This window comes from Melospiza melodia, chromosome 2 (genome assembly GCF_035770615.1).
Source record: "Melospiza melodia melodia isolate bMelMel2 chromosome 2, bMelMel2.pri, whole genome shotgun sequence".
In the NCBI taxonomy this organism is placed as follows: Eukaryota; Metazoa; Chordata; class Aves; order Passeriformes; family Passerellidae; genus Melospiza; species Melospiza melodia.
This window is the reverse complement of record NC_086195.1, coordinates 4315663-4331316: the sequence shown is the minus strand read 5'-3', so window position 1 is coordinate 4331316 and position 15654 is coordinate 4315663. Positions and strand designations below refer to the sequence as shown.

Below are 15654 nucleotides of genomic sequence, written 5' to 3'. Positions count from 1 at the left end.
CTACCTATTACTGTATTTTAAACCCTTAAACTCTAAGTTTTCCACCCTGTGACATCACACACTTCTATTCAAACTGCACACCTAAAATCTCAGTTTTATTATTGAATTTTGGAAGCTTCTCCATGGCCTCAGGTCAATGCAGTGTTCTCCTGGGGGTCAGTGCCTGGCAGCACAGAAAGTCTCAAATTCTCAGCAGCCAGGGTTCCAACACCCCAGCACAAAATTCTTATGTGGGACAGTCACCGTCTCACACAAGGCTGAGCTGGATGGACTTTTGCTCTGCCCTGGAGGGAGATGTCCTGGCTGTGCCTGTGAGCCTGTGTCAGCTCAGCAGGCAAGGGATGAAAGGGATGGCTGGGAGAGAACAGACACAGCTTTAATTGAAACAACCAGCAAGGTTCACCAGCAGCATTTGGCTGCTTTTTTTTCCTCCCCTTCAAAATTTGTGACAATATGGCCAATCACAGCTTTTCAGCAAAGAAGGAAGGTCAGGTAGCATTAGCATAAGCAGTAATTCAGTATGAGCTTTACATAATGCTTTAACATTTTCTCCTCGTGTAACAGAGCATTAAAAGTGGCCCCACTTGACCCTCAGTAACCATAGGAAATTGACTGCTTTTTAGTTAAAATGTGCTGCCTGATAGATTGCATCTTCTGGCCAGCTGTCTGCTGGAAGGTTTTAGCAAAAAACCACTTTCTGCAAGCTCTGTACCAAATCTAAATGAGTTAACTCCTTAAAAAACAAAATAAGGTGCTGTTGAGAAGAAATCTTTATGTATTGCTGCATGTCATTTTTGGTTTTCTTAGGATCTAATTGTAAATATTCAAATTGTATTTGAAGAAAAAAGAGTGAGAGAAAAGTTCATATTAAAGACTATTTGTGTTCTTATTGATAAATTAGGGTTTGTTGCAAGCACGCAGTGTTCCAAATTCCAATAATCTCAGTGGTATGTGGGATTTTAATGCTGAATAATGGGCACAAAGAGGTAATTCTGGTTTATTCTGTTTATATGCTGAAGGAGCACAAGCCAAGCTAGATGAGTTGTAATTAACTGTGAGGAGATAAATAACCCATATTGGAATGGTAGAATCATGGAGTAGTCTGATAAAACCCCTTTCAGACTCATCCACACAGATGTACATGATAAGATTCTCTCCTGCTCAGGAAGGACTTTGGCTGCAATAGCACCAAAAATGTGTGTGCAGATTAAGAAAACTTTGCAAACTGCTGCACAATTTTTTTCCAGCTTTTCCCGTAGCTGTCCTCAGGAATATCTGCCCTTTCCTTTCTGTGAACACTAAATTGTTCCCACAATTTTTCATGTGAAGAAGAACAGGAAGTGACTGGGCAATCAATGGCAGGCATCTACAGTTAGTAAAGCACAAATGAGCATTTCAACTTAATGACAGGAAAAATTTCTTGTTAAAGAAAAAACTGATAAAAAGAAAAGTGGGACAAGCACATGGCTAAAATAGTGAAAAATCAACAATGGCAACTAAATTTTGTATGAAAACATTATCATTGTAACATTTTTAAGTTCATAGTATTGATCACCAGGCCTTTAAGCCATAAGTTCCCAAAGCAGACTATTTCAGGTCTAGAAGTATTTTTTATATACATGTCTGATTTTTTTTTTTAATATTCTAGATGTTGTATTTGTAGGTTGTTCTAGCTCATTATGTTACACTAAATAATTCCCCATTATATTTATTCACTGTATTTCCGTCTGGGTTGACTCAACCAACTGTTTATAGTGATTAATGCTGACAGATATTAACTTTGTGTACAGAAAATAGTGTGAGAGAATTCCATTGAAGAAGAGCACATTTTGACTTCCCTGAAAAATCCCATGTCTGCTGCCAAAGTAGTTTTTTACAAGAAATGTGTCTTGATATACATTTAGGGAGTCTTTAATGTTGGAGGAACCTGAACTTGTGGTGACAGTACAGCAGGATCCTGTTTTCTGTTCCCTAAATTACCCAGTATCTTATTTCCAAGGAAAAGTATGTTCTTTCTTAGAACTAAACTTCATACAAAAATCTTTGGCTTCCTGTTTTTATGGACCTTCCATTTTTACAGTGCTGCCAAAAATGTCTGATCAGTGGTCTGAGCTTTTTGTTGTTTTGTTTCATTTAGGGTTTTTTGTGGATAGTTTTGAGGGTTTTTTAACAGTGCACTTTCTCAATAAATCCTGGCTGCAAACAGGGCAGAACAGAGAATTTTTTTGTGTCACCAGTCCATCAGCTGTAGCAGGAAACAAGAGGAACAGTCACTGATGTGGTTTTCCATGTTATCCAGGGTTTCATAAACAAGGGCCTCGAGGTCCCCTGAGTGTGCCATGTTTACTACAGCAGACATCCCTCTCAGTCATAAGAAATTCATTTGCTGTTTGCATTAGGGATGCATACTGCCATGACTGTTCAGCTGTAATTGTCAATAATTCATCAGCCTCTAAATGTACAACAAATGTGTCTTTTCACCCATGAAAGGGCTGAAAATCTTCATTTCCGCTCTCCCCCTTCCTGGTTCTTCTGCTTGGTGCTCCTCTTTCCCCTTTAACATGGGAAAATTATTGTTGCTGTTGCATTCCTTCTTTTCATGCAACGAATTCAGTTTGGATAAGTGTCTTGGTTTGAAAAGACAGGTGTCTGCTAAGGACAGCAGGAACCTCCCCTGAAATGGAAAATGTAAATCCCCTCCCTATGAATTACTGTAATTTTGAAATTAAGGGGCACTTAGTTAAAGATATGGAAATAGGAATAACAGTTCTTTATTAGGAAAATTAAAAAGAAATACAAATGTAATAGTACAAGAACTACTGCCAGAGTCAGACTGTGCCCTGTCCCCCTGTGTGTCAGGGCGGTGTCCCAGCCCCATCCCATGGGGGCTCAGCCCTCCTGCAGTGCCAGCTGTGGCTCTGCTGCAGCAGGGATCCTGCACAAGGGGGGAGTTTTCCTCTGCAGCTCCAGGGCTGCTGCAGATGGGCCTGGGCTCCCTCTGGCCATGCAGGGCAGCAGAAAGCTGCTCCTCTGGCAGTGCAGGGGGCAAAGGCTGCTGTGCTGTCCCAGCACCTCAGATTGGATCCAGGCAGGAATGCTTGGCTCCTCCCCTGAGCGGAGCATCTCCCCATGGGATGCTGGGATTGGCTCAGCCCTGCAGGGACACTCAGTGGCCATGGACAGCAGAGATCTGCTGGAGGGAGGGTTGGCTGTGGGAGAGAGAAAGGAAACACTGCCCCAGGGACAGCAGAGAACTGCCCCAGCTCTGACAGATCGAAATAGAATGCACACTCCCACCCTAAAACGGGGGATTATTTTCCCTCCAGAGGACTTTTGTCCTTTTTTAAAAAGCAGCTCTATCTATGAATGTGGAATGAGAAAGCTGGAGGGGAGTCTGGATTGTGAAGGCACGGGGAGGAAGGCTCCAGCTGTTGTGAGCAGGGGTCTCTGAACCTGCAGAGAGAATCTCCACAGACCTTCAACTCTGAGCTGTCCCACACTCACCAACACTGGCAGCTCTTGTTTCTCCTTCAGGGAAACTTGGGACACTCTGGCACAATGAGAGCAAATATTTGCATGAATTATGAGAGTGTTTATACTGAAAAAAACGTGAGGGTCATATATTAGAGCATTGGTGCTTCTGCTGTGCTTCTGCTGCACAGATTTTCTCAATGGATAATTAGTCCCATATTCATGGGCATTAATAACTATTTTAGGCCCCAGGGAAAATATTTACAGTGCTGAGGTCCCTCTCAGTAGTGCCTTACATTTTCTTGGGCTAAAACCTTTTACCAGACTTTCTTTCTTATTTTGTGGCACTTCTGGAGAAGCAGCTCTTGGATCAGAACAAGAATGGATGGTTAGGTCCTTTGTTCTGTCTTCCTCAACTTTCAGACAAATTCAGCACTGCCTGGACCTGGGGAATCAATGAGGCTTCAAATTTTCCATGGGATGAGGAGAGCAAGGAATTATTAGGATTTCTCCTGTGTTGCCTTAGAAGCACTGGTGCTTCTGCTGTGTTTCTGTTTTCTCTTAGAGATAGAAATAGAATACACACCCCCAACCTAAGACAATAACAAACAATCCTGTCATTCTGATGATATCAAAAGCCATTTTCATTGCCCTGAGCCTCTAAGAACAGGAAGCTGCATCTTGTGCCTTGTTAAAAACAAAACCAAGAGATGCTTTTTAACCCTTCTGCTCGGGTTCCTTGCTGCAGGTGCCGGGGTTCCCCAGTTCCAGCCGATCGCGCTGAACGGCCGCATCCAGCTGCTCACAAACGGCTCCTTGCTGATCAAACATGTGCTGGAAGAAGACAGTGGATACTACCTCTGCAAGGTCAGCAATGATGTGGGAGCAGACGTCAGCAAGTCCATGTACCTCACTGTTAAAAGTAAGAACTGAAACGCTTCTCTGTGATCCAGATATTGCCATTGAGTGAAAAAAGGCTTTACTGCATCCGTAGCGTGGAGGGAAGGGAATGGGGTTGGGAGGGGAGAGGTTGGATTTGTTGGGTTTTGATTTAATTTTGGCTTTCAGCTGCTTGTGGAAGTTAGGATGGTTAATAAAAACCTTTGTTAGGTAGAGGAAGAAAAGCAAATTTGTACCAGGTCTGAATGCTATCCCTGAGTCATGAAGGGAAAATAAGAAAGTTGTTCCGGAGTACAAAAAAAAAAATAACAAAGGAGAAATCCCCACAGCAATTGTCATAAATCTCAGAAGCTGAAGGAAATGTGGCTTCAAAAGATACTTTAACAATTCTCAATGTGTCATAGATGGAAACTATATGTGCAATTACTATAGGTAGATATCACAAGATATTACAGCATGCTCTAAGATTTTATAGATACAGCCATAGTAGTTATCTTGCCTTAGCCAGGTAATTTTTGGAAAATCCTTCTAATTGCACAGGTTTTTAATTGCTGTACTTTTCAGGCTCAAGAGACAAAAGCAGTCCAGTTTTCAAGTTCATATTAGCTATAATTCCTTGAAACATAAACACAGTTTAGAAAATAGAGGAAGTATAATGGGAAAAAAACATGTAGAGATAATATAATTTCTCTCACTAGAGAAAAAAAGAGACTATTGACACATCAGCATGCCAAATGTGCCTGGATGACCTGTCAGACCAGTACTGGAGGAGGTGACCACACTATGTACTTTCATGTTTTGAAAGGTTTTTGAAGATTTAAGAATACTTTGAAGTTCTGGGATGCCAATTACCTTGAAAAAGTTTTGCCCTTGAAAGTAAAAAGATTTTTTTTCCAGAAAGGTAGAAAAATAGAATTTATTCTCTATTGGAGAGTGCACTTTAGACCATTAATGTTTAGGTTGAGGGGTGTTGTTTGTTGTTGAGAATTGATAACTAAGTTAATTTAAGAGTGTCAAACATTTGACTCTAATTTAAAATAGTGATTCTATCTTCTAAAAAACAACATGATGACCCCTCCACCAAATATATTAATTGGACATTTTTTCTGTGGGCTGGTAGAAGTTCCAGCTTCTGTGGTTTGCAGAACTGGCCATTTTTGGGCCAGTCTTCCCTTGCAGGAGCGAGGCGCTGCTGTAATATTCTACCAGAGCCAGCTTCCCTCTGCTTGGCAGCCGTGCACGCTGCCTGTCTGATCACTGCATGCAGTTTCATGTGTGATGAAAGAGCATCCCTTATCAAATAAGAGCAGGAGCTTCCCTGGGGAGGCAGCTGCTGTTTGAATCTAATGAAAACCCCTCTGGCTCTGAGATAGCAGGGAGCAGCCTGTGCCCCTCACGCACCCACACTGACACCAGTCCACTCCAGAGCACTGGGAGGGTGCTGGGGTGTGCATGGAAGGGGCAGAGCCTGAGCTTCCATCAAACACTCCTTAAGGACAAGATGCTCTGGTGAAATGAGCTGCATTATGGCTGGATCCCCTGTTCTGGTGGTGTGGTTGTGGCTCATAATATTTGCGCTTGGTCAGGTGGACTGACTCCAAAGTGAGGGCTTGGATTTGCCTTTCATCTCTCTCGTCATTCACTGTTTCCTTTTTCTATGTGGATCCTGTTCCTGGACCCTGGGCCTCAAGTTTAGCCCTCCTCTAGATAAAAACATTGGTCTTCCTTCATGAAACTCCTGGTATTCTTGATTAGTTGATCCTTCTCCACAAGGTCACCCTAAATGCCTTCTTTAGGCAGAGGTGGAGGGTGAGACCTGGCCCATGCAGTTGTTTCTGGGTGACAGAGTTGGTAAGTAAGAAACAGCTTCCAAAACATAAACAAGGGTTAGCACTGATGCATATTTTTGTGGCTTCCTTGTGACAAATTGCCTTCCCACCTTCCTTCAGTCTATTTATGGCTTATCCAAGAGCAGTAGGTCAAATCTGATAGAAAAAGCAGAGTGGCTTAGATGGCTTTGGTCACTGATCATGAAATTAGACTGGCCCTCAGAAAGAAAAAAACATGGCAGCAGTCCCTCTACATTTAATTCCTTCACTTCTTGTTCCTTGTGGCACAAATACCTCATGCAGGCAGGTGCTGACCACTGATGGCATCACTGAACTTGGAAATAAACCCACTTGTGCGCAGGAGATTCTTCTCCTCCTTGTGTGATAAAGTTTTTACGTACTCTGTAAGTAACTCTGCTGGATAAAGTTTTACCTTTCACAGATCTTATTAAAAAATCTCTTGAATGAGCTGATGCTTTACTCCTCCAGAATTTCCATTGTCACCTGTATCTAAACAAAAAAGATGTTGAACTTTGTTGTCAAAAGAGAGTAGAAGTTTTTTTGTTTCAGTAGTTCAGGACTGGGCAGGATGAAAATTTATTTAATCTATTTCCATTACTTGCTACCTCTAAAATGGATGGATTTTTTCCTAGTAAAAACCTATGTCAAGCTATAAACCAGCTTGGCTTGCTTAACATAACTGTCAGTGCTAAGAGAGAAATTGTAACAATTCCAAATATTCATTTTTTTAGTGCCTCAGTGTTTGTTTTTTGAGTGACACCTTCATGTCAGAGGAGCTGATCCAAATTCTTAGTTGAAGGGAGATTGCATGAGAAGGGAGTGCAAAGAAACAGGAAAAAAAAATTAAAAAAAAAAAAAAAGAAAGAAAGAGGCTTCAGGAATACCATCAGAAATGTGAAAAGAGCAAGCTGCCAGCATCAATGCTGAATCAGGAACCACGGGGCAGAAAATTTTCATTTAGCAGCTATTATCCTGCTCTCTTTCTTTTCAAGGAATGGACATAAAAAATCATGACCAGTGAATTTTTCTCTTCTTGTGATTCAAGGATTAGTAGTTCCCAAATTCCATATTCACTAAGACACACAATATTAGAAAGTTATGAGAGATCTGGAACAAGGCATCTAGTGCTGTCTTGAGAAATGACTCCTGGTGCTTGGGATGAGAAGACTTCTGAGGAATTTCTATAAAGGATAATGAGCCTTTAACATGAAGGGAAGAACTAAAATTATTTAAAGGTTGCCTGGGAGTCACAGGGGAAGAGATGACTGCTTAAAACAGACTGCCTGCCTTCATCTGAATAAATGTCACACTTCCTAATTCCACTTTAGGGGCTGTATATAATGTGATAGAATGGTATCCTGAAAAAATTACCTCCTGAAAAGCAAGCTTGCATTAAGGCTTGCATGTTCCTGTGTAAATAATCTGTTGGAGGCAACCACATTAGCCCTGCCCCTTCTTAAATCTATCACTTCTTTTTGTGACAGTGTGGAGCCTCACAAGTTTTAATCTGATCATCAAAACATTTCCAACAAATCCTGTCTGCCAAGAAAACAGAATTGCTTCATTCACTTTCCCTTCAAATATGCTTAGCTATTGGCATTATATGTGTTTAATACATAAACCTAAAGCTGTCAGTCAGATCCACAGCTCCTTCCAGCAGGAACATGCTAATCCCAGCTAATTCTTTCAATGCCAAGTTTCACCACTTCGACTTTTTTCTGAATAAAAAAAAACAACTTTAAAAATTGTTGCCTATGACAAGAGCTGATGGAATAAGAAAAGAGGCTGGTGGGGAAAGGGAGCCTGGTAAAACTGGTAAAATGTGGAGGCTGTTCCTGCATCTTGTCGCGTTTCTGCTGGCCCTGCCTCTCTTACACTGCTGTTTGCCCTTGTTGACCACGGCCTCTTCCAGGCCACATTTGTTCCTCACCATCTTCAGACAACTCATGGAGCAAAGAGACCTCAATCACACACGCTACTGCAAAAGAAATAAAATATAACAAAAAAACCCGCAAATAAACCCAGAAGATCCTTATGGATGGAGACTGAATGGTGGAGCTCTTTTCTCCTCTGCAAGCTAACAGTTGTTCCACCATATGGCTGAAGCACTGCAGCATTTGTTTATTGAGATGGATGGAAAGCTCTGCCTCTGAAGCTTTATCCAGGCAGGATAAAGGGACAATTTCCATGTGACCAGGCAAGTGAGTTTGCTCTGCTGCGACACCAGCAGCAAAGCCAGCAAGCTGTGATGGAGAACTCACTGTGCTCTGCTCACCAGGGTGCTTCTAAATGCTCATTTTAGTCTTTGGGAAAATAATTCCTTGCTGAGAGCACAGGAATGTGGAGATCAGCCCAACTGCTACTTTTGTTTGTGTATAAAAAGCCAATTTCTCATTAAAATGCATGTATCCCACACGGTGTCAGTAAGGGTGGCATTGCCTGCTCTACATTTGCAAAGATAGATTATCCATGATATGTGGTAAAGAAAGCCTAAAATCACTGTCTCTAATACCTCCAAAAACACTTATAAGGACAGCAATAATGCTATGTCAAATTCACCTGAGCACAATTATTTTGATATTTCTTAATCTTTCTTTGTTCCATTTTTCTCACAGTCCCATGGTCTGTAAATACTATTTTCTGTGGAAAGACAAAACAAGACAAAAGCTCCCTTCTGTTTTTGTGTGCCCTGATTTACTGTTTTCTTCTTCTGACATTCTGCCATCTTTTCTTTTTTAAAAAAGGCTGTTTCATTTATTTGATTCTTCATCCTTATTTTGCAGTTATCTCAAGTAGGGTACACTTTTGTGAAATGGACAAATTTAGCCAAAATTGGTAAAAATCTCTAGCTAGATGGCTTGCACGTGTCCTGAGAATTAAAGAGTGGGGCAAAGGCAAAGAAAACAAAAAATAATTTCCTTGAATTGCAAGCTACTCTTCCTTGAACTGCATGAGCTACTCTCATGCCCGAATCAGTCCTGCTGAGCTGGTGAGCTGCTCTTGCCCATCTTTGCCCTTGCCCTCATGACAGGCAGCTCTCTCCCTCTTTTACCACCACTTTCTTGGCAATCAAAGGTATAAACTGTGTTATACATGAGGTTGTGAATGAATTGTCCAACTCCAAGTCAGTGGTGATGAACTTCAGACCCTTTATTTCTTAATTTTGTGTTCCTGCCCATAGCAGGGCGGTTGGAACTCGATGGTCTTTAAGGTCCATTCCAACCCAAACTGTTCCATGATTCTATGACTCTAAATGTTTATTCTCATGACTCTAATTGTTTCTTTTCATTACTTTGTTTGTTAATTTTCATGAAATGCACAGTCTAAAAGACGCCGCGAGTGAATCTTGGATAAGATCTCCCTGGATGCAGGCGCTCTCTCTTGTTAACAAAACAGCCCATTTCTTTCCCTAACGAGGTCCTCCCACAACTAGAGAGGAACAGGGGTCTAAATGCTGCTTTCTGCCTCTTCAAAGTGCTGGCACAGCTTTGATTTAGGGACTCGCACTTTAATCACCCATCATGTGTCATTACCCCGACAGGCGGCAGCAGCCGCCAGACACGAGCGCCGATAAATTGCGCCGAGAATCGCTGGAGCGATCCTTTGTTGATTTTCCTTTACAGCTATTCCATGGCAGATCAGCTGTCATAACAACACAGTGCCTCTGGCAACAGAGGGAAATTAAACATGAAGTATGTTCAAGGTAGCTGGTAGAAGGCTGGAATATCCCTTTTCTTCCGTGCCTTCAAACGCTCCCTGCTCCTTGCGGTAATGCCAAGCCCGTGGCAATTCTCTTGTAAGATAATTGCCAGATGTGCTGCAGCACAAATACTCAAGTGGGCTTGTATGCAAATCTTTGCAATGCTCTCATTTAAGGAGAAGAAGAGAGGTAAGAACCTCTCTCTCTTTCTTGTTCTTTTATTTTTTTAATAAATATTTTTTGAACATTATAGCAGCCCTTTTTCTGTTCTTCAAGGCTGGTTGCACAGAAATGTTTCCAGCAGAAAGGTAAAACATATTTTTCTCCCACAAAGTGCACACAGACTCTGCTGTATCAACAGTATCATATTTCTTGCCCCCTTTTTTTTCTTTTTTTTTTTCCCAAAATAGCTGTCTCTCTCAGCTTTTTGATGCCCAAATGGCAACATTCAAAAGGGAGCATGGGTGAGGCTTACTTCCAGAAATTTTCTTTCTAGGGAAATTTTCATACTGGATACAGACTATTGAGGCTATCCTGAAAAATAATCAGTCCAAGAAAATTGTGACAATTTAGTTTTTCAAATGCCTTCACATTTTCATGGTTTTTCAAAAGCCTTTTGAGGGATGGGATTCAGAAGCTGCTGTTTTATTTTCTTCCTTCCTTGAACAGATTAGTACTATAAAAAACACAAATATTTTAGCAAATTCTCCTTCCTCAATATTTCTTATGTCTTGTTAAATTATCTAATATTTCTTATGTCCTGTTAAATTATCACTTTATTGAAAGGTGTTATCTAGCTCTCACATTGCAGTGAATTCTGTGTCCAGGTTTGGCCAGCTGTGGTCTGAAAACTCTGTGCTACAGAGATAATGTCAGATCAAGGGCTGCAGTTCCTCTGTCTCTGAACACTGCTGAAACAAGACTTGAAAATAATATCTGATCTACTCCTTCAGCTGAGATGGTGGAGTTGCAGGGATTGATACCAGCTAGACAGATAATCCGTTCATAACAACCATCACTGAGAAAGTACAAATGTCAGTATATTGTATTTGGCATGATTCTTCAAACCTTATTGCTCAAAGGCAATAAACCATAATCCCAAAATTCTCTAAACTGGGAGGAAATATTCTGGGAAATATTCTTACTGGTGGCTTAGAATCATAGAATCACAAGGGAAGGAATCCACAAGGATCCTCCAGTCCAACCCCTGGCCCTGCACAGAAGAGCCCAAGAGTCACACCAGGTGCCTGAGAGCGATGTCCAAAATCTTCTTGAGCTTCTTGGCAGCATCGGGGCCATGACCACTTCCCTGGGGAGCCTCTTCAGTGCCCCAGCTCCCTCTGGGGGAAGAACCTTTGCCTGATCTCCATCCTGAACCTCCCCTGGTTCAGCTTCAGGCCTTTTCCGTGAGCCTTGTTCACAATTCTTCTGCCCAGGGCAGAAGTTGTGCCTCCTGTGAGGGGAATTGCTGGGCTCAGGCCCTGCCCGTGGCTCTGGGGCCATTGCTGGGCCTGGAGCAGAGCCTGGGCCTGCTCTGAGCTCTGCACACAGGGACAGACACAGGGACAGACACAGGGACAGACACAGGGACAGCCAGGGACAGACACAGGGACATACACAGGGACAGCCAGGGACAGACACAGGGACAGACACAGGGACGGACACAGGGATGGACACAGGGACGGACACAGGGACAGCCAGGGACAGACACAGGGACAGACACAGGGACGGACACAGGGATGGACACAGGGACGGACACAGGGACAGCCAGGGATGGACACAGGGACAGACATAGGGACAGACACAGGGACAGGCAGGGACAGACAGAGGGACAGACAGAGGGACAGACACAGGGACAGACATAGGGACAGACACAGGGACAGGCAGGGACACCCAGGGACAGACACAGGGACAGACACAGGGACAGACACAGGGCCAGGCAGGCCCAGGCAGGGCTCAGCCCCTCTCTCTCCCTGGGGCTCCTCTCCAGGCTGAGCAGCCCCAGCTCCCTCAGCCTTTCCTGGGCACGGAGCTGCTCCAGGCCCTTGCTCAGCTCCAGGAGCTCCTGGCCCTGCTGTGCTGAGGAGAACACAGGAATTGCATTTGGACGTTTAGCCTAGAAATCCGTGTCAGAACACACCACTCTTATAGAAAAAAAAAATTATCAAATGTATTTAGTTCTGGTGTTTTCTTAAAATTACAAAGTGGTTCTGTATCTCAAAGTCTGCCACACAAAATAGGTCGTAATACAAATAGTGTTAGGACAGTGCTTTGATAAGTTATTTATTTTTTCCTTCAATTCTTGTGGTACAGGAGTAATGACTAATCACTAACCATGCCCACAAATGAGTGTTGATGTTTACTGTTTATATGAATTGAATGGGTTTCAAATGCAGCATGGATACAGGTTTACAGTCTTGATTTTTCTTGAATATATACCTTTATTTAATGCTTAGATCTCTACATTTACTTGGATTTTCATGCTATGGAACCTACTAATTTTTCTGAACAATATTTTAAAATCCAAATGCTGCTGTGAATGCATTAGTTTCATTTGTGTGGAGGGAGCTGTTTGCAGTGTGTTTGATGGGTTTAATATTGGCTTCTGGGGGAGGAAGTGAATGCAGGATCTATTGCAGCTTATTTTATAATTGCAATGTCATCAAAAGTTGGGTCTATGTCTGGATAACAAAGATTAAATGAACTTAAATCAAGAGAGCACTGTAAAGCAATAGTGGGATGTAAATTAATTTAGTGGCTAAGTACACATGACTATTTCCACTTCAGAAAAGGTAGCTCTTATAGTACTGTCCTTTTTCCTTTTCCTTTTCCTTTTCCTTTTCCTTTTCCTTTTCCTTTTCCTTTTCCTTTTCCTTTTCCTTTTCCTTTTTTTCTTTTTCCTTTTCCTTTCCCTTTTCCCTCATCTCTTTTTGTCTGTGTCACTCTTGCCAGCTTTAAGCTACATCTCATTTAGAAAATAACACTGTTCCAGCAGGACAAAGCCTCAGAACTCCCCATTATTATTTTATATCAGATTAGGATCTGCAGAATGCTCTCTGAACAGCCAAAATAGAATGCAGTCATAATTATATTTCTTTTTATATATCAGCTTCTTCTGTACTTTGAATGACTTAGCCACTGTCTTTTTTAGTAAAAAGCTTATATTTCAAAAGTTTATTCACTCTTTTTTAAATGAATGAATGCTGTCATAGGGCCTGCATCATAATTCTTTCTAGTTTTGCATTTTTTATTTATTTAATAATATTGTTTATCCTTATCTTCAATTTGAAGAAGGAAAACATAAACTGAGTTATAACAAAAATAGTAAAAATTATTTCACAGTATCTGGAGAAATATGTAGGATATAAACTACATTTGAGTATCAAGTGACACAGATACAAAGTCAGTTGTATTTTTCTGTATAAATTCTCCTGCAGCAAAAGAAAACTGTAAAAAAAGGTACTTTATATGCAAATATTTTATGCTTTCAATAAGAGTTTATTTCTTTAAAAAAATAGTATCACATGCCACTATCAAACAAAGATGATCTTTTACAGCTGCTTCCATCAATGCAACTCAAAGCTTTTTTTAAGGACAGCAATTTTGCCTTCAAACATAAAGAGCCTTTCTTTTTTTTTTTGGTAGTACTTTCTTTTCATCTTCAAAATAGATTTTCAAAAATTGTGTGATGGTTTTGTTCACATTCCTCTGTGAAAATCCTACAGCGGTGCTCGGTGTGAGAATAGTGTGTAGAGTCTGTGATAATCAACATAAACAAAAAATTAAAAAAAAATTAAATTAAACCTTTGCATGTCAGGTACAATCAGAAGAAAGGATTTGCAAATGCAGATTTTCTTTCAGCGATCCATTTTCTTGATGAGAAATGTTTCCTTCACCCCATCACTTCCCTGACCATTGGGATTTGCTCAGTGCATCAGCTCCCATCCCCACTGCACATTCAGATATTTATAGGGTATGAGATACTTTAACAAATCTGAATATGCTGCTTTATCTTTCTTGAAAAAAAAAAAAAGAATTGTCCACTTATGGCCATAGCAATTGATTTCTGAGTGTCCTCACAGTACAGATAACTAAAGAAGCACAGCTCCATTTTTAGATAAATCTTATTAGAATCCCGCAGGGCTGAGGAATGAATCGATTTGGTCTGTCAAACCAGGAGATAATGAAAGAATGAGCTCTCACTGTTGGCCTAATTACTCATGATTAATCTAACCCCATCCATTTTTTTTTGTAACTGTCTCCATTAGGCCAAAGAATAATTATTCTTACATCCAATTTTTGTTTTCTTTTCCAATTCCGAGTTGGAATATTTGATCATGTAGGAACTGTGTTGTCCAGGCAGTTATTTGTCTTTGTGACAATAAATTTAGATTCTCTGTCATCAATTATTTGGTGTTTAGCTTCCACCTGGACAAATTCCTGCCCTGAGAAAGCAATGTTTTGTAATTTTATGGACATAGGTGAGCACAGCACCAAATTCAGAAAGGAGAAATGATCTTTCAGGGAGGGAATAAATATTACAGCTCCAACCACCATTCTTGACTTGGGAAAGAGGTTTTCCCTTTAAAATTCCCTTGTACAAATGTCCTGGTTTAGGGAAAATTTGGGAGAAAACTTCTAAAGGGGTTCCTCTAGGGAGCAGATTCAAGAGAACCCTCCCCCAGCTGGTTTGGGAAAACATTTCCTTGGAGAAGAGAGGAAAAACCCTGTTTATTTATCAGGCAAAGCATTCACTAGTACAGAAAAAGAGAACAATATTAAATAATAAAACAGACAAATGGGGATACCAGCATTGTAAAGTCCCCCTAGGACAATAAGCTGATGTGTTCTCAGGTGATGGTGGGAGCAGCCCAGGGTGTGCAGGGATTGCCAATGACATTTAAACTCCCTCCTTTTACAAATTAAACTCCTGGTGAGATTTCCTATCCATCGTTCTGCAAAAAATGCTATCAGGCTGTAAAAGATCTCTTGCTGTGTTTGATCTATGGAAATTAAAGGCCTCAATTACCAATATTTCTGTGCCCATATGCATGAATGTGTGGCCACTCACAACAGAAAAAACCCAAAGGCTTGGGTTCTGTGGGTGATTTGGTGAAATTTAATCCCCAAAGTCAGATCAACCCAAAAAAAAGGATCTTAACTATTATGCTCCTACAGTGATTTTTTCATCAGAGCCCTGATTCATAGAGGTAGTGTGGCCACAGTTGTCTTTCATATAATCAGTGATGTGCTGAAGGATGCTTAGCATAGAGGATGGCTATTTATGAAATTAAACATATGCTGATTAGATTTGGTTGAGATTTGGGGGTTTTGTTCTTGTTGTCTTCAAATTTGGCTTAAACTTTTAAGAAAAAATCCTTCAGCAAATGTTGTAATCCTTTGGGAATGAATGGTAAAGCAGCAATGCCAATGGCCTGGCTTTCAGTCAGCTCTGCAAGTTCTCTCTGTTCTATTTCCCCATCCTGAACTTTTCTCAGATTAGTTAAAATAAACTCTAAAATCACATCATCAGTGACCTAACAGGAACATTTTTCTACTAACAGACTGGCCATATTGATAAATAAGTGCCTGAGAAACAATCCTGTTCTCTTGCTTCCATTTCTTTCCTTGCAAAGGGCAAAGGTTCCAAAGGATCTAATGCAATTTCTGAAAGTGAGATGGTATAAACTTGTGATCCCAAAATCAGAAAGAGACAGAAAATAGAGCTATTGC

The 15654-nt window shown here is 41.0% G+C and overlaps 1 protein-coding gene across 3 annotated transcripts in view; it reads left to right on the top strand.

The window, feature by feature from the left end:
• DSCAM (DS cell adhesion molecule) overlaps window positions 1-15654 on the top strand; it is a 468801-nt gene that overhangs the window by 317379 nt on the left and 135768 nt on the right. For 2 of the 3 annotated variants that reach the window (XM_063180924.1, XM_063180932.1), the window contains exon 11: window positions 4220-4393. In XM_063180924.1, the coding sequence (XP_063036994.1) occupies window positions 4220-4393 (174 nt within the window). The remainder of the gene's footprint in view (window positions 1-4219; window positions 4394-15654) is intronic. The other variant, XM_063180940.1, reaches the window with a different exon arrangement.